The 17,365-nt window shown below is 55.3% G+C and overlaps 1 protein-coding gene across 4 annotated transcripts in view; it reads left to right on the top strand.

The window, feature by feature from the left end:
- Unc13a (unc-13 homolog A) overlaps positions 1-17,365 on the top strand; it is a 46,767-nt gene that overhangs the window by 5,628 nt on the left and 23,774 nt on the right. For 3 of the 4 annotated variants that reach the window (XM_031340254.1, XM_031340256.1, XM_031340253.1), the window contains exons 2-21: positions 1,270-1,299; positions 1,845-1,944; positions 3,974-4,091; positions 5,159-5,282; positions 5,492-5,565; positions 5,887-5,941; positions 6,754-6,786; positions 7,979-8,186; positions 9,858-10,379; positions 10,524-10,632; positions 12,140-12,186; positions 12,718-12,796; positions 12,951-12,956; positions 13,243-13,314; positions 13,424-13,643; positions 14,844-15,071; positions 15,634-15,775; positions 15,901-16,070; positions 16,236-16,351; positions 17,015-17,178. In XM_031340254.1, the coding sequence (XP_031196114.1) occupies positions 1,270-1,299; positions 1,845-1,944; positions 3,974-4,091; positions 5,159-5,282; positions 5,492-5,565; positions 5,887-5,941; positions 6,754-6,786; positions 7,979-8,186; positions 9,858-10,379; positions 10,524-10,632; positions 12,140-12,186; positions 12,718-12,796; positions 12,951-12,956; positions 13,243-13,314; positions 13,424-13,643; positions 14,844-15,071; positions 15,634-15,775; positions 15,901-16,070; positions 16,236-16,351; positions 17,015-17,178 (2,617 nt within the window). The remainder of the gene's footprint in view (positions 1-1,269; positions 1,300-1,844; positions 1,945-3,973; positions 4,092-5,158; positions 5,283-5,491; positions 5,566-5,886; positions 5,942-6,753; positions 6,787-7,978; positions 8,187-9,857; positions 10,380-10,523; positions 10,633-12,139; positions 12,187-12,717; positions 12,797-12,950; positions 12,957-13,242; positions 13,315-13,423; positions 13,644-14,843; positions 15,072-15,633; positions 15,776-15,900; positions 16,071-16,235; positions 16,352-17,014; positions 17,179-17,365) is intronic. The other variant, XM_031340255.1, reaches the window with a different exon arrangement.

Here is a 17,365-nt window from a genome sequence, read left to right as displayed (position 1 = left end):
GTGTGTGTATGTGTGTATGTGAGTGTGTGTATGTGTGTGTGAGTGTGTGTGTATGTGTGTGTGAGTGTATGTGAGTGTGTGTGTGTGTGAGTGTGTGTGAGTGTATGTGTGTGAGTGTGTGTATGTGTGTGCGAGTGTGTATGTTTGTGTGAGTATGTGTGAGTGTATGTGTGTGAGTGTGTGTGTATGTGTGTGAGTGTGTGTGAGTGTTTCTGTGAGGGTATGTGTGTGACTGTGTATGTGAGTGTGTGAGTTTGTGTGAGTGTGTGAGTGAGTGTGTGCGTGTGTGTGTGAGTATGTGTGTGAGTGTGTATGTGAATGTGTGTATGTGTGTGAGTGTGTGTGAGTGTATGTGTGTATTATGTGTGTGTGAGTGAGTGTGTGAGTGTGTGTGAGAGAGAGTATATGTGTGTGAGTGTGTGTGTGTGAGTGTGTGTATGTGTGCGAGTATGTGTGTGTGAGTGAGTGTGTGAGTGTGTGTGAGTGTATGTCTGTGAGTGAGTGTGTGTATGTGTGTGAGTGTGTGTATGTGTGTGTGAGTGTATGTGTATGTGTGTGTGTGTGTATGTGTGTGAGTGTGTGTGTTGTTATTTGTGAAGTAAAGATCACTTTTGTGTATGAGATTGTCTCTCACGGGCTGTCCCCAGTCACCAGGAGCCAGCTGTGCTGATGTGAGGGTTGGGAAGACAGGAGAGCCTGGCTTCCAAGTATTTTATTCCCATGCTCTGGGTTTGCCCAGGCACTTGCATATTGTCTACACAGACCTAGGAAGGGAAGGGAAAGGACATCTGGAAAATGAAGAAGGGACAGAGGGAGGGACTGGTGGATCTGATCACAGGTTCTACCTATACCAGACTTTGGACTGAGTAAGGTGACAGCTAAGTCAGGGTCTCAGATTGTCCCCTCATCCCCCATCCGTCCATGTCATCCTGGAAGGCCTCTAAGAGGAGGCCTCCTGTCCTTTCCCCAGTTCTAGCTTTATTTGAGTTGGGGTCAAGGGCCCATAGGGAGGCTGGGAAAAGGGGAGAGCTGTGCCCATGGGCCAGATGCCTTCTACTCTGGGTCTATCTGATGGCCTCTTCTCTTTTCCTCTTTCTCCCTGCCTCTGATACCTCTTTTAATCCTCCTTCCATCTCTCTCCCCTATGTCTCTTCCCCATGTTTCTCTCTCTGCCTCTCTCTCTCTCTCTCTCTCTCTCTCTCTCTCTCTCTCTCTCTCTCATCCCCACAACCCTCCTGGCTCTCTCCATCTCTCTCTCTCTCTTCACAGTCAAAAAAGCCAAGTTTGACGGTGCCCAAGGTAAGTATCCTGTTCTAACTGTCCTGTACTGTCCCCGTCAACTGTCAACTGTGGTCCTGTCTGTTCTCCTTGGCCTGAGGAAGGACTTTGGCAGCTGCTGCCATGCAGAGGGCAGGTTCTTCTTAGGAGTGAGCTTTGTCCACCCAGGTCTGGGGGTCCTCCTAGAGAGGAACCCAGGGGGCAGGCAGTGCCTGAGACCCAAGGGGCATCCTAGGCTTGCACATGCCCGCACCAAACTCCAGCCCTAGCCCCAACTGTCTGTATATTTTAAGACAGGGTCTCCCTAAGCTGGCTAAGCTAGCTTGAAACTCATTCTGTAGCTGTGGCTGGCCTTGAACTCGCCAAGGCCTGTTAGTCCCTCCTGTCGGTCTTCCCAGATGAAAACCAAACGCTTTAGACTTGGCCTCCATTTCCCCGTGTAATTTTAAGAATGGGTGATAACTGGCGGTCCTGGGACCCGGGTCTGCTGGGCCATCCTCTGGGTTGAGGTGAGCATACGGACCCAGGAGGGGACAGCCGGCCATTGCCCCGCTCTCCCGCTGCAGAGAAGTTCAACACCTACGTGACGCTGAAGGTGCAGAACGTGAAGAGCACTACCATAGCTGTACGAGGCAGCCAGCCCAGCTGGGAGCAGGACTTCATGTTGTGAGTGTGCTGCCCCGCCCTCCCCGGCCAGGCCACTAGGAACCACGCCCACAGCAGACGCCTCTGACACGCTCCCCACAGACCCCACAAGGCCCGCCCATTAAGGGCCGCTTCAGCCAGAAGCCCCGCCCACAAAACCCCTCCTGCTGCTGAAAAGTCTGGTCCACCACTGCCCCGCCCACACAAAGCCCCAGGCCCGACAAGCCCCGCCCACGCAGACACGCCCCCGTAAGCATCCCCTCTCACCAGAAAACCCCGCCCACAACCACGCCCACTGCAGGTTCCGACAGACAGCCCTCCTCAGGCCATCCCACTGAAGGCTCTGCCCACATTTGACCCACCACAAACCCCACCCATAATAATCCTGCCCCGTAGTTGGCTCCTCCCATAACCCCCAAGCGGCTCGCCCAGCCCCCTCCCCCGTCTCCCCTGCGGCCACACTACAAGCCCAGGCCCTATACCTGCCACCAGGCCCTCCATTCTGCTTGAAGCCGTGCCCGACACGCCCACCGGAGAAAGCTTGTTCTCGGCCAGCCAGGCTCCGCCTCCCGTGCCCACAAGCCACAGCCACCACACTTCCGAGCCCCTCTACCCCCAACCCAAGCCCTGCTCCTCCGCCCTCCCCTGTACTCCCTGTAGGGTGCTCCCCTCCAGGCGGAGGAAAAGATTATAAATGCTGAAAGCCCGCCTCAGTACCACCCAGCAGCTCCCTCAGTTCCGTCCTCTCAGCCTTTGCACCGTCCCCCGCTCCCAGCTGGCCGTCCCCTCCTGCACGCCTTCCCTGACCCACTGCCAAGCTGCTACCTCCTGGCTCCTTCTCTGCACACTTCACCACGGAGGGGTTCGTCACTCCCGCCTTGTTCAGCTCTCAGCCTCCGCTATAAGGAGGGTGGGAGCCCACGGTGACCTCCGAGGGTACACTACACAGGAATCACTACACAATAGGGTGGGGCGTGCACAACAAATACTAGTCACTGAATACCCATTCTCTCCGCTGTCAACCCGCAGCCAGGCAGGCCACACTGTCCACATTTACAAAACAGGCTCTGCTTTCTTTCTTTCTTTTTTAGTTTGTTTGTTTCTCTGTGTAGCCCTGGCTGCCCCGGAACTCACTCTGTAGACTAGGCTGGCCTCCCACGTGCTGGGATTAAAGGCGCGCGCCACCACCGCCCGGCTTGCTTTATTTTTTTTATTTTATTTTTTTTTTTTTTTTTTGAGACAGGGTTTCTCTCTGTGGCCCCGGCTGTCCCGGTACTCACTCTGTAGACCAGGCTGGCCTCGAACTCGGAAATCCGCCTGCCTCTGCCTCCCGAGTGCTAGGATTAAAGGCGTGCGCCACCACCGCCCAGCGCTTTATTTATTTTTAAGACAGGGTCTCAAGTAGCCCAGGCTGACCTCACTGTATCACTGAAGACAACCAGAAACCTGATCCTCCTGCCTCAGTCTCCTGAGTGCTGATATCACAGGTGTGAGCTAACACACCTGTTCCTTGTCGCATCTGTTCTGATATCCAGCCACCTGGGCTGTACCCTATTTTGTGAATTTTTTTCATTTTTTTTTTAAATCAACTGTGCACAATACCCCGAGGGGGTTGCTACGTTGAGTCCCATTTAATAGATGAGGAAAAGGAGGCCCAGAGAAGTCACATGTTACAGGAGTGAACCCTGAGTTATACCCCCAAGAGGAGAATGGTCGGGAACTGTCAGGGAGGTACGTGTTCCTCGCCTGCCCAGCCTTGCTGGGGCCTCACAACCCCACGAAGGGCCCATAAGATAGAGGATGTTGCCATCTTCCGCTCCCAGTCCTTCTCTTCCAGATGCACCTCTGACTGCCTGCGATAGTCTGAGCATACTCTTTCCTGTGACCTCAGTTTCCCCTCCATAGAATGAGCCAGTGTGTTGCCCTTCTTGGCACTGGCTCCTCCAGCTCTGGCTTTCCCACTGCAGTGTGCTAGACGTCTTCAAGCCAGTGCACTGGCCACTCAGAGCCTGTCTTCTCTCCTTCCCATTCCCCTGTGCTGTGCACACAGTGAGATCAACCGCCTGGATCTGGGCCTGACGGTGGAAGTGTGGAACAAGGGTCTTATCTGGGACACGATGGTGGGTACTGTGTGGATCCCACTTCGGACAATCCGCCAGTCCAATGAGGTGAGTGACAGGTGGAGAAGCGGGCCTGGCAGAGACCCAGGGGCTTGTTGTCTAAAGAAAGTAAGACTTGTTCCCCCCACCCCCACCCATGTGCTCAGTTTGGGCCACCACCTAGTGATTTAAAGCAGTCACCAGGGAATTCCACCAGGTATATATTGTCAGTTAAGAACCCAACCTGTTCTTTCCTGCCCTTGTGGGTCCCAGGGTACCTGTCCCAGGACTGTGGGCTACTCGGAAGCCAGGCTGGTGACCAGGAGCTTCTGGGGACTAAGGGCACCCAGGGTTTGGCAAGGCACCAGCATGTGCTTGTTATTTAATCTGTAAATAACTGAAGGAAGGAAGGGAGCAAATGCAGCAAGCCAGGCAGCAGCCACGCAGCAGCCACGCAACAGCCACACAGCAGCCATGCAGCAGCCATGCAGTAACCAGGCAGCAGTCACGCAGCAGCCAGGCAGTAGCCACACAGTAGCCACGCAGCAACCAGGCAGCAGCCAGGCAGTAGCCACACAGTAGCCACGCAGCAACCAGGCAGCAGCCACGCAGCAGCCATGCAGTAACCAGGCAGCAGTCACACAGCAGCCACGCAGCAGCCATGCAACAGCTACACAGTAACCAGGCAGCAGCCACGCAGCAGCCATGCAGTAGCCATGAGAGCCGAAGCCAGAAGTAGCTTGAAGGGGGCCCAGGATGTCCTCAGTGGCCCAGTGTGATGGTAGCTTGAACCCCATGGGAGTAGCCAGTAATCTCCATGGGAGATTGTCATCGTATAAGTAGTAAAGAAAACGAGGATCAGAAGGACCCCAGTTGCTCACAGTGCTGGTTTTCCTGAGCAGTGGTGGGGCTCACTCCCCTGGGCAGCTTTCTGAGGGTGACCAGGAACTGGGGCTACTGTCTGGATCCACAACTGTAAAATCCCTCACCTGGGAAATGGGGTCTAACCTTTGCTATCAGGTGAGGGGGAGCAGGATGAGGAGGCTACCTCAGGAGAGGCTAGTGTGCAGCCAATGTTTGGACCCTGCCCTTCTCTGGGGCCCTGACCCCTGTCCTACGCCTTCACCCATGCCCAGGAGGGTCCGGGAGAGTGGCTCACACTGGACTCTCAGGCCATCATGGCGGACAGTGAGATCTGTGGGACCAAGGACCCCACCTTCCATCGCATCCTCCTGGACGCCCATTTCGAGCTGCCCTTGGGTGAGTCCAGAGTGTGTGGCAGGACCCAAGGTCACAGCACCCACTTGGGGACTGAGCTGGGGAGGCCCTCTCAGAGCTCCTGGCTTCCTGCCCCTCCACTTCCTTCCGTTTTGGGGGTTCCCCCAGAGCTCCTCATATCCCTGAACCAGGGCCCAAGGGAGGGAGGCCAGGGGTCTCCAGAGCCTGGGACACATAGGTTCTGCTTGTAGACATCCCTGAGGAGGAGGCGCGCTACTGGGCCAAGAAGCTGGAGCAGCTGAACGCCATGCGTGACCAGGATGAGGTGAGTCACCTCCAGGTGAGCTTCCTGACCTAAGCTCTCCAGGAACACACAGAGATGTGACATGGCCCACCTTCCCTGCCAGCCCAGCCTTAGGCGGCTCTTCCCTCTCTCTTCTGTGCTCAGTGTCCCAGTCCACAGCTCAGACCCACACCTATTCTTGGGGTGGGGGAAGGAGGGATACAGCAAAGGGCTGCCTGGCCGCTCCTCTTTGTTCACCTTCTCTGTCTCTCTGTCCTGCTCCATGGTTGCACAAAGTCAGGTGCAGTGGGCTTACCAGAGTGAGCCATGTCCACTGTCCCTGACACATTGCCCCCTCCCCAGTACTCCTTCCAGGACCAACAGGACAAGCCGCTGCCAGTGCCCAGCAGCCAGTGCTGTAAGTGCTGCCCGCTCCCCCTCCGCTCCGCTCGCCCTCCGCTCCGCTCCCCCTCCGCTCCGCCCAGCAACCACAAACACGTCTGGTGTGCAATTCCTGCTCTGCTGTATCCCAGCAGCGGCCTGGATGGCCTGAGAAATGACAGCCAGGGCCAAGCCAGGCGTGGAGTTCAGGGCTAAGGGACCCCATCCCACTACATCAGCCACCACTGTCTTAGGATCCCTTTGACTCCTGGGCTCCAGCCATCCTCCTGCCTCAGGTTTCTGAGCTACTGCTAAGCTAGTGCGCTGCTCTCAGCCCAGTGTGCTCCAGCCTGGTTGGGGAGCCCAAGAGCCTGTGAGAGACTGACTCTATCTCAGATGCTTGGGCCCAGGGGCGGAGGGAGAGGCACAGCCACTGTGGGGGTTTTGTTTGTTTGTTTGAAGGTTTGTCTTTTGTTTTGTTTTGCTCTTTAAAATTCCCATGCTGGAGATAGTATGGGGACTTGGAAAGGTGCTGCCCGAGGGTTGTGGGGGAATCAGAAGCCTGCCTGCCTTGCAAGGGGCCTGAGTGGAGGCTGGTGTGGAGGCTGGGTGGAGGCTGGGGTAGAGACTGGGTGGAGGCTGGGGTGGAGGCTGTGTGGAGGCTAGGGTAGAGGCTAGGGTGGAGGCTGGGGTAGAGGCTGGGTGGAGGCTGGGGTAGAGGCTGGGTGGAGGCTGGGGTAGAGGCTGGGTGGAGGCTGGGTGGAGGCTGGGTGGAGGCTGGGGTAGAGGCTGGGGTGGAGGCTGGGGTGGAGAGGGCAGCTGAGGCTCATTGTGCCTGTTCCCTCGTAGGCAACTGGAATTACTTTGGCTGGGGAGAACAGAGTAAGTAACAAGCTCTCAGGGAAGTGAGCATGGGGACCCCAAGGCCCCTCATTACATGGCCCCATATGTGGCCTCACCCCCACATCCCTGTCTCTGTTCCCCTGTCACCACTCTAGAAGTGGCCCCATGTCACACTGATGCAGGAGAGGGGCCTGGTCATCAACAGCAGCCAGGGCCATGTCCTTGAGGGAACCCCAGTTTCCTAAGCCACCCACACCCTTGTCGACCCTAACACTAACCCAACATACATGAGGCCCTCAGTTCCCATGCCAGCGTACGAAGCAGGTACTTTTAGTTAAAGCCTCAGTCTGTCTGAAGGTGTTGCTGAGTCAAAGGGAAGCTAGTGGAGGCCAAAGTAGAGGGTTCTCTCAACATCAAAGTTGTAGGCAGGTTGGTCAAAAACCGTATGTTGGGGCAGGTGGGATGGCTCAGTGGGAAGCCAGTCTGAGTTCCATCTCCGCCACCACAGCAGAAGGTGAGAGCCGACTCCTGCAATATGTTCTCTGGCTTCCATACACACGAGTGTCACATGTGCCCTACAATGAATACATGTAATATTTTTTTTCGAGGTAGGATTTCTCTGTGTAGCCCTGGCTGTTCTGGAACTTACTGTGTAGATAGGCTGGTCTCAAACTCACAGAGATCCACCTGCCTCTGACTCCCAAGTGCTGGGATTAAAGGCGTGCGCTACCACGTCCGGCATAATATAAGAATTTTATAAACAGTTGGTAGAAAGCACTCCAGTTGGGGTATCTTTCCTGTGTGTAGCTTTAGCCAAAGACAAAAGTCAGACAACCAGGTGGAAGATCTAGGTGCCCCAGTGAGCGCAGCAAACGGTCCTGATTGACATTTGTTCTCGGGCCGCCAGAGGGCGCGCTCTGCTAGGAAGTGAGCGCGAGCGGCTCCGTGAGACCGGAGTCCCCTACACAGCACCGGCCTTACCCCAGACCTTGGATCACCTTCCTCCCAGGAGGCACTCCTGGATTCCCTTCCTCCCAGGCCGCACAGCTGGGTCCTTGTCCTCCCAGGCCGCACAGCTGGCACACCCCGGAAGCTTCCTTCTATTCTCCCTCCTGGCTAGAGCCTCTGTCAAAGCTGTAGCAGAGGACGAAGACTCCCCAGAGGGAGGCTAGCTTAGACCCACTGTGTGCTCTCCAGCCTTCACCCTTCCTCTCCCTCCTCTTCCCTGCAGATGACGACCCCGACAGTGCGGTGGATGACCGGGACAGTGACTATAGGAGTGAGACCAGCAACAGCATCCCACCGCCCTACTATACGACTTCCCAGCCCAACGCCTCCGTGCATCAGTACTCCGTGCGGCCGCCCCCTCTGGGGTCCCGGGAGTCCTACAGCGACTCCATGCACAGCTATGAGGAGTTCTCTGAGCCGCGGGCGCTCAGGTGGCTGTGGAACCGGGGAGTGACCGGGAATGCACGGGCTCATCTCACAGAACATTCCTACTTAGGTTTTAGAATTACATTTGTTTCGTTTGGGGGGCACGTGTGTTAGGGAGTTAGACAACACAACTTGTAGACTCCCCCCCGCCCCCGGTCTTCTTTGAGGCTTTGAACTCAGGTCACTTGGCTTGGTGGCAAGCCCTTATGCCCACTGAGATCAATGCTAGTCCTTGGCACTTTGCTTGTAGCATCTAGAGCCTTTTCTAGTTATGTAGGGTGTTGTGGGCTAGCCTGGGCTACACGAGACCCTGTCTCAAAACAAAACAAAACAAAATAACAATAACAACAAAAACCAAAGCAAGGCCTAGCTGCCACCTCTCGTCCTGTGTACGAGCCCCCTTTTAAATGTTCTGGCCCCCTGTGCTTCCTGCTCTCGCCTACCAACTGTAGCAATGACAGATACCACTCCTGGTTTATGCCATGCCAGGGATGGAGGCCAAGGCTTCAGACATGCTGCTCAGGCACTGTGCCAACTGAGCTGCAAGAACTCTCATGTTCCACTGGTGGTGTCTTGTGGCAATCTCTGGGAGGGACAGAGAGTGGGACAGAGAGGGTTCGAGCCCCCTAAGCTTGGCTGTGGGGAGGCTATTCAAGTCTAAGGTGCAGCAATGGGGTTGAATTTCTGTGTAGAGACCGCTACCCCGATACCCACATTGCCTGTTGTGGCCCGTGATAGCTCGTGCATCTGCCAAGGGCATGAGTGGACCAGGACCTGCAGTGGGGTCAGTTGAAGACAGGGACACCATGGAAGGCTTTCTGAAGCATGGTGCTAGGGTCTCCCCATCAAAGGTCGGGGACCCTGGCGGGGGGCTCGAGGGACCAGGGGATTCATGGAATGGATTCAGACCTAGCCTATCGATGCCAGTGGGGAAGAATCTCAGTACAGCCAATCCTATCCTTAGTAAGCAGGGGTGGTGGTCGCCAGCCCCTCTGCCAGCTCAGTCCTGCCGTGCAGTTCAAAACCTCACCACTAGGAGTGTGTGACATCCAAACTGACAAACAAGGTGGTTTGGCTATGGGCAGGGACAGGTTATGTTTGGAATAATCTAGGTTGAACATTAGGCTCTTATAATAGATGGCTGGACATGCGTGTCAGGGGCTGCAGGGAAGGAAGAGTGGGTGCACTGGCTGACATTGTTATGATGGCTGAGCAAGGGTCCGCGAGTCTCAGTTAAGCCAGTGCTTCTTGGTGCCTGGACAGCAGCATGTACCCAACAGGGGCTCAATTCATGCTGAGTGAGTGCCTGGCTTGTGTGCTCCGTGTTCTGAATGTCTGTAACACATACACACATACATATTAGCTGTTTAATCCATGATAACCATACATGTGGCTGATAGGTGGGCCTGTGTTCCTGGAGCAGAAAAGGATGAGCTCCCAGTAGGTGCTCAGTCCACGATGAGCAGATGTACAGTCCATGTTCCAGCATTGAGCACACAATAAGCACTCATTTCATGCTGCTTACAGGCCTGGGTGATGCCGCCTTGCTCCTGGTCTCTTGAGCAGAAGTGAGCACACAGTAGGCACTCTGGCTTTGTTGAGCACACCCCAGATGATGGTGTGTGTCAGGGGGTGGGGGATGGTGGTGTGGCCAAGGTCTGACCGTTTCCCTGCAGCCCCACAGGCAGCAGCCGCTATGCTTCCTCCGGAGAGCTGAGCCAAGGCAGCTCACAGCTGAGCGAGGACTTCGACCCAGATGAGCACAGCCTGCAGGGCTCGGAGCTAGATGACGAAAGGGACCGGGACTCTTACCACTCCTGTCACAGCTCCGTGAGTTACCACAAGGACTCACCCCGCTGGGACCAGGATGATGAGGACCTGGAGGACCTAGAGGACCTGGAAGATGAGGAGCTGCCTGAAGAGGAGGAGTTGGAGGAGGAGGAGGAGGAGGAGTTGGAGGAAGAGGAGTTGGAGGAGGAGGAGGAGGTGCCTGATGACCTGGCCAGCTACACCCAGCAGGAGGACACCACTGTGGCTGAGCCCAAAGAGTTCAAAAGGATCAGCCTTCCACCGGCTGTGTCTCAGAAGGACGACAAGGTCTCCGCCGCGCCCACAGAGGCCCCCAAAGCCGCCACACCTGAAGAGAAGGCAGCCGCAGAGCTCGCACAGGAAGCAGAACCCCCCAAGTCTGAGGAGAGGTATCTGGGGGAACTGGGGTGCAGGGCACTAGTCAGAGAGCTCTGGGCGCCTCTGATAGCAGCACATGGTGTGGGCAGAGCTGGAGCGGGAGCCTGGGATCCCACAGAGCCGATCTGAGCCTCTGCCTGACTTCCCCGGCTTAGTTTCAGATCTCGAGAGGATGAGGAGGGCCAGGAAGGGCAGGATGCCATGTCCAGGGCCAAAGCCAACTGGTTGCGAGCCTTCAACAAAGTGCGCATGCAGCTGCAGGAGGTGAGTGACACAGTCAGTCCATGTCTACACCTGTCTACAGCCACCATGGAGGCCACGCCCACCACGGAGCCTATCAGCCCACACACCAGATAGCCTTCCCCTCCTCAACAATATCATACTCATCACTTCACCCATACCCAATAAGCCCATGCTCACCACCACAGCCAGCAGGCCACGCCCACCCACACCTCGAAAGACCACACCTACTCACACCCAGCAATACCACCCCCACCACCCACGAACACACAGCTCTATAACCCCTTTGCAGACAGATGTGAGGGACCCTGCTTCAACTCTCCTGGCCCTATTCGGATGCTCTGGCTCCACGTGCTGGCCCCATGGAGGCTGGACTTTCCCAGTCTGTAGTGATCAGAATTGGAGGCCTGACACTGGAAAAGCCGTGTAAGGGATCAATCTCACGGTAAAAACAAAGGCTAGGACAGCAGTCAGAGGTCAGAGGTCAGTGTTAGAATTGGTATTAGCAGAGAGGTCCTTACCACCTGCGGGAAGAGTGGCAGGTGAAGTTGGAGGTCGCAGCGACTCTTCTAGTCCAGGTGACCATCCAAACTGGGCAGGAGCACCAGGAAGCAGAACGCTTAGATCACCCAATGTCACACCACAGACATTCCAAACCAGATTCCCTATCCATTTAAGTATAGGATTTAAGGGGCTGGAGAGATGGCTAAGTAGTTAAGAGAACCCGCTGCTCTTACAGAGGACCCCAAGTTTGGTTCCCAGCACCCACATGGCAGCTCAGAACTGTCTGTAACTCCCGATCCAAAGAACCAAACATCCTCTTCTGGAATCTGTGGGCACCTGGAGCACACACATGATGCTCAGATACAAATGCAGACAAAACATCCATACACATAAAAATAATCATAGTAAAAAATATTAAGTTAGGGATGCTTAGGGGTGGGGTGGGAGCACCCTTTCAGAGGCAAAGGGGGTGGGGAGGTGTAAAGAACTCTTGGAGAGGGGACCAGGAATGGGGGCAACCTTTGGAATGTAAATAAATGAAACAATAAAAAAATTAGAGATGTTTAGCTGGATGAGATGACACAGGGCAATCATCCCAGCACTTGAGAGTCTGAGGCAGGAGGATTGCAGGTCAAAAATCAACAAGGATTATGTAACAAGACCTGGTCAAAGAGAGAGAGAGCATGAGAGAGAGAGAGAGCATGAGAGAGAGAGAGAGCATGAGAGAGAGAGAGAAAGAGAGAGAGAGAGAGAGAGAGAGAGAGAGAGAGAGAGAGAGAGTCCAACAAGACTGAATGGGGGAAATGATGTCAAGTGTTCAGGATTGACAGATGTTTGACTGGCAGAGAGGCTCTCTGCCTCTTGCAGCCTGTTTTACAGGCTAGGGTCCAGAAAGCCCGGGGCTACACAGAGAGATGTAGGACCTGGCTTTCCTGATTCCTCAACCATGTGGGAGATAGAAGGGGGTGAACAGCTTGCCTCGGGAATAGAGGGGTGACCAGTGTGTCTGTTTCTGTCTGCCCTGCAGGCCCGAGGAGAAGGAGAAATGTCCAAGTCTCTATGGTTCAAAGGCGGGTGAGCAGAACACCCTGGTTAAGGGGGAATATTTTAAAACCAGAGATCAAGGCTGGTTCACACCTGTTGCTCAGACAGAGGTGGAGTGTCAAGAGGATTCCGTACAGAGAGGGGGAAATAGTTTGTTATTTATTTATTATTTGTTTTTGAGACAAGGTTTCTCCGTGTATCCCCGACTGTCCTGGAACTCACTCTGTAGACCAGGCTGGCCTCGAACTCACAAAGATATGCCTGCTTTTGCCTCTAAAGTTGTGACTAAAGGCACAGGAGACCATCACCTGGCTCAGTCTTTTTTTAATTTTTGTTTTTTGCTTTCTTTTGTTAAGGGTGCTAGTCTATGCCAACTTACCCATCTAAGAGCTGGAATTCCAAATAAAGGTCACACTCCTAGGCTTGCTTGAGTTTGTCTTTGCCCCACAGTTGAACTCTTAGCCCATGGGGTGGCCGGGGGTCCTGCCTGCACCTCTAGTGATGGGTGTAAGGCCAGGGCACAGGTCTGGGCCCTCCTCAGTGCCCCCATGTGTCTTTCAGCCCTGGTGGAGGCCTTATCATCATTGATAGCATGCCAGACATCAGGAAGCGGAAGCCCATTCCTCTCGTGAGCGACCTGGTGAGCAGCTCCATGCTCCCACCCTGAGTGGGACTGCTAGGAGCAGTGTACGACCTGTACAACTGCCCAGGGTGGCCCGGAGGCTGGGGACTGCCCAGGCAGTCCTTGAGACTAATGTACCTTGATTTCCACCCTCATGCATCCTGGACCTCAGGCTATGGTGAGTGATGGTGATGGGGGGGGGGGGTCTCTCTCCAGACATGGCTTGTTGGGGGATCTTTCAGCTGTCGCCCCTGTGTGGGTGCTAAGGCTCATGGGTGGGAAGAATAGGTGTTCATGCTAGGAGCTACCTCGATTCACCACGACCCAGCTGAGGGTTTTGCTCAGTGGATATCTCCCAAGTCCCACCTTCTGGGTGTAGGAAATTCACCCCCCAGTCCTTCTGACCCAGCCCCCCAGTCCCAGCACTTCGGACTTCCCACTCACTGGCGACCTTCTCACCACAGTCGTTGGTCCAGTCGCGGAAGGCGGGCATCACCTCGGCCTTGGCCTCCAGCACGTTGAACAATGAAGAGCTGGTGAGTGGGGGGCTCTGGAAGCGGCCCTGCGGCGATGTAGGAGCGGGAGTTGTGGGGAGCTGGGGTGTCCGAGACGCCTGCGTCCCATATGGCTCTTGTTCCTCCGTAGAAAAATCACGTTTACAAGAAGACCCTGCAAGCCTTAATCTACCCCATCTCCTGCACCACGCCGCACAACTTCGAGGTGTGGACGGCCACCACGCCCACCTATTGCTACGAGTGCGAGGGTCTGCTGTGGGGCATCGCGCGGCAGGGCATGCGCTGCACGGAGTGCGGCGTTAAGTGCCACGAGAAGTGCCAAGACCTGCTCAACGCAGACTGCCTGCAGCGTAAGGGGCGGGGCCAGTCAGCGAGGGGCGGGGATGAGACGGGTGGGCGGGGCCAGAGTTAGCCAGACCGACTGCTCCCTGAGGTACAGGCAAGGGGCCTCAGACAGGAGGGGAAGAACCAGGCTGGAGTGGGCCAGGCCGGGAGGGCTGAGCTGTGTGGTCAGCTAGGCTGAGTGAGCCGAGGGGAAGTGGATAGATTGGCGAATAGAGGGCGTGGCAAAGCCCTCAATCGCTGGCTGCCATAGCTCAGGGTTCTTCTGGTGGTGAAATGGGGATGCTACTGGTATAATGAGCCAGAGGCAAGGCAACAGGTGTGGTTATGTGGGCGGGGCTTATTTTAGGGATAGGGCTCCTCAAGGTTTCTGCGAAAGCAGTTCTCAACTTGTGGGGCGCAACCCCTTTGGGGATCGCATATCAGATATCCTGCATATCTACATTATGATTCGTAACAGTAGCAAAATTACAGTTGTGAAGTAGCAACCAAATAATTGATTGGGGGTCATTACAGCATAAGGAACTGTATTAAGAAGCCCCAGCATTGGGAATGTTGAGAATTTTACGAGCTTGGATAGGCCATGGGGTTGCAGGAGTGGAGAAGAGCTGAGGAGGTAGAGGCAGCAGGCGGCTGCCCTACTACTCTGCCTGCCTTAGAGAAAGGAGGTCCTCAGGAGGGGAGGGGACTGAGAGACTGAGTCCCAATGTGCTGATAATCTAACAGGACGGGGCTTTGAGGGGAAGGATGCTCACCTGGCAGGAAAGCTGTAATGCTCAGACAGGATGATGGGCCAGTGACAAGGAAGTCTTGGAGGGGACGGGCCTCATGCAGAGTGTGTCCTAGAGGGTGTGGCTTGGAGGATCTCATCTCAGTGGGATGTGCCCTCAGCTGGCACTAGGTAGGTGGAGACTCTGTGTAGGCTTGACTCGCCGTGATGCCTGGGGCAGCACTTAGTGGGCAGAAAATTCAGGGTATGACTGCCAGGGAAATGCCTGGGGTGGGGACTCGGGCGTTTGAATCTCAAGAGACTGGGCTCTGGGTGGGAAGGAGATTCCAAATGAGGAGAACTTCGTGGGCGTGGCCAATCCAGAGCATCCTCAGAGGGCGTGGCTTAGCCAGGAGTAGGGCGCTTTGGTGACCCGCCTGGGTTGGAGGGTTGGAGGCTAGCAACTGGACACCAAGGCCAGGTACATCTGCAACTGCAGGGGCGGCTGAGAAGAGTTCCAAGCATGGCGCTGAAGACCGTACGCAGAACATCATCATGGTGCTGAAGGACCGCATGAAGATCCGTGAGCGCAACAAGCCAGAGATCTTCGAGCTTATCCAGGAGGTCTTCGCGGTCACCAAGAGCTCCCACACACAGCAGATGAAGGCTGTCAAGCAGAGCGTGCTGGACGGCACATCCAAGTGGTCTGCCAAAATTAGCATCACGGGTGCGCGTGCGCAGACAGCCCCGGGGAAAGAGCGAGGGGTGCTGGGAATCGTGGGAGGGCTGCAGCTTGAGGCAGACCTCAGGGAAGCTGCTTCTAACATGCATGCAAGAGTGGTCCCACCTGTGGTGCATAAGTGAATGGATGGGTGAGTAGGTTGATGGATGAAGGATGGGTAGCTGGATGGATGGATAGATGGATGGATGGTGTCTGAGGCTTGGATATGAGGGAGGATGTCTAGATGGATGGATGACAATAGATAGGTGGGTGGAAGGAGGGTGGATGAATGAGTAGGGGGCCAGGTGCAGGGCTAGTGTATGGGTGAATGGGTAGATGGACAACAGGAGCGAGGAGTAGGTAAAGGAGTGGACTGAGAGACAGATGGGTAGATGGATGTATGGGAAGGATAGATGCTTTGGAGACCTGTGGCAACTCACTCTCTAGCAAGACTAGCTGGGCTGTCACCATGGGTGGCCCATGTCACAGGCCTCCTGGGGCGTATGTTAGTGACTGCTTTTGGCAAGTTCCCCATCTTGAAAGCACATTTGTGTGGTGTGTCTTTCAGTGGTCTGTGCCCAGGGCTTGCAGGCCAAGGACAAAACGGGATCCAGTGACCCTTATGTCACCGTCCAGGTTGGGAAGACCAAGAAAAGGACAAAAACCATCTACGGGAACCTCAACCCAGTGTGGGAAGAGAATTTCCACTTGTGAGTAACTGGCTGGGTCCCCAGTTCCAAAGGAGTCTTGCTTCTGGGTGAGTTTCTCGGGGCCTCTGAAACAGGACACAGGACAGCCGCCTGATGTCTATCCTTCCGTCTGACTTCCTACACAGTGAATGTCACAACTCCTCGGACCGGATCAAGGTTCGTGTCTGGGATGAAGATGACGATATCAAATCCCGTGTGAAACAAAGGTTTAAGAGGGAGTCTGACGACTTCCTGGGGCAGACAATCATCGAGGTGCGGACGCTTAGCGGCGAGATGGATGTGTGGTACAATCTGGGTGAGTGAGGGCAGGGCTTAGGGAGGCTCGAAGTTGGAGAAAGAGACGACCCAGGATATGCAGCACAAGAGAGACCCTGGGGGTCAAGGAGGCTGCGGGGCTTCTGTGTATTAAAGCAGACCTGCTGCCCTGAGACCCTCTCATGCTCCCCCTCATAACCCACAGACAAGAGAACAGACAAGTCGGCTGTGTCTGGAGCCATTCGGCTTCACATCAGTGTGGAGATCAAAGGGGAGGAGAAGGTGGCACCGTACCACGTCCAGTACACCTGTCTGCATGAGGTGAGCCAAGTAGGGCCGAGAAGCATCCAGCTGGCTCCTTCATCACCATGCCCTTCCCGCACACACTGGGTGGTTCCTTATACGGTCCCCTCTGCCTGAGAAACCACTACTCCTGCCTCAAGGCCTGGCTCCAGGGACCCTTCTTGTGGACCTCCAGGCTAGCTCTCATGGCTGCACTCGTAGCTGGGCTCCAGGCCTGAGCTCTCCTGCTCCTGCCTGGCCTTCTGCAGAGGAATCTGTCCCTAAGTGGAGCTTCTCAAATGAGTGTGACTTGATGTATGGATTACCAACTGGAGGAATAAAGAATAAGATCAACAGAGTTAGGGAGTGATTGGGGCGTGGCTGAGAGATCGCGTAGATGACAGAGGGTGCATGGAATGTTGAATGGTCTTGGGTGGATTTGTGGGTAGTTGGATACTTGGAAAAGTGAAAGATGGATGAGGAGACAAATTGGTAGGTGGACAGACGGACAAATGGAAATACTGGAAATGGATAAGATGGGGTGGGGTTGGCTCAGATGGTGGGTGGATGGGTGTGTGGCTAAGGACCAGTGTCAGTGCACATGTGGGACCTGGGTGCTGTAGAGGATGATGGGCGAGGGCCTGGAAGGTTGGCTGAGATCAGCTTCTTCTCCATCCCCAATGCCATGTCTCCCTGGTGCAGAACCTGTTCCACTTCGTGACGGACGTGCAGAACAATGGCGTGGTGAAGATTCCTGATGCCAAGGGTGACGACGCCTGGAAGGTTTACTACGATGAGACGGCCCAGGAGATCGTGGATGAGTTTGCCATGCGCTATGGCGTCGAGTCCATCTACCAAGCCATGACGTGAGGGCACAGCGGGTGGGCGGGTGCCTAGGGGACCCTGGCAGATCTGGGGGAAGGGGGTGTGCCATGTTCCCAGGAGATTATCAGGATGTCGCTATGGGGAGGTAGGGGCCAGAGAGCCAGGGAGAAGGAGAGGAAAGCAGCAGCAGAGAGAGCTAGAGGCAGAGGGGGAGGGGAGGGGCACACG

Source organism: Mastomys coucha, unplaced genomic scaffold (genome assembly GCF_008632895.1).
Source record: "Mastomys coucha isolate ucsf_1 unplaced genomic scaffold, UCSF_Mcou_1 pScaffold22, whole genome shotgun sequence".
Classification (NCBI taxonomy): domain Eukaryota; kingdom Metazoa; phylum Chordata; class Mammalia; order Rodentia; family Muridae; genus Mastomys; species Mastomys coucha.
Note: the sequence above shows the minus strand (reverse complement) of the source record. Positions and strands in the feature narration are given on the sequence as shown.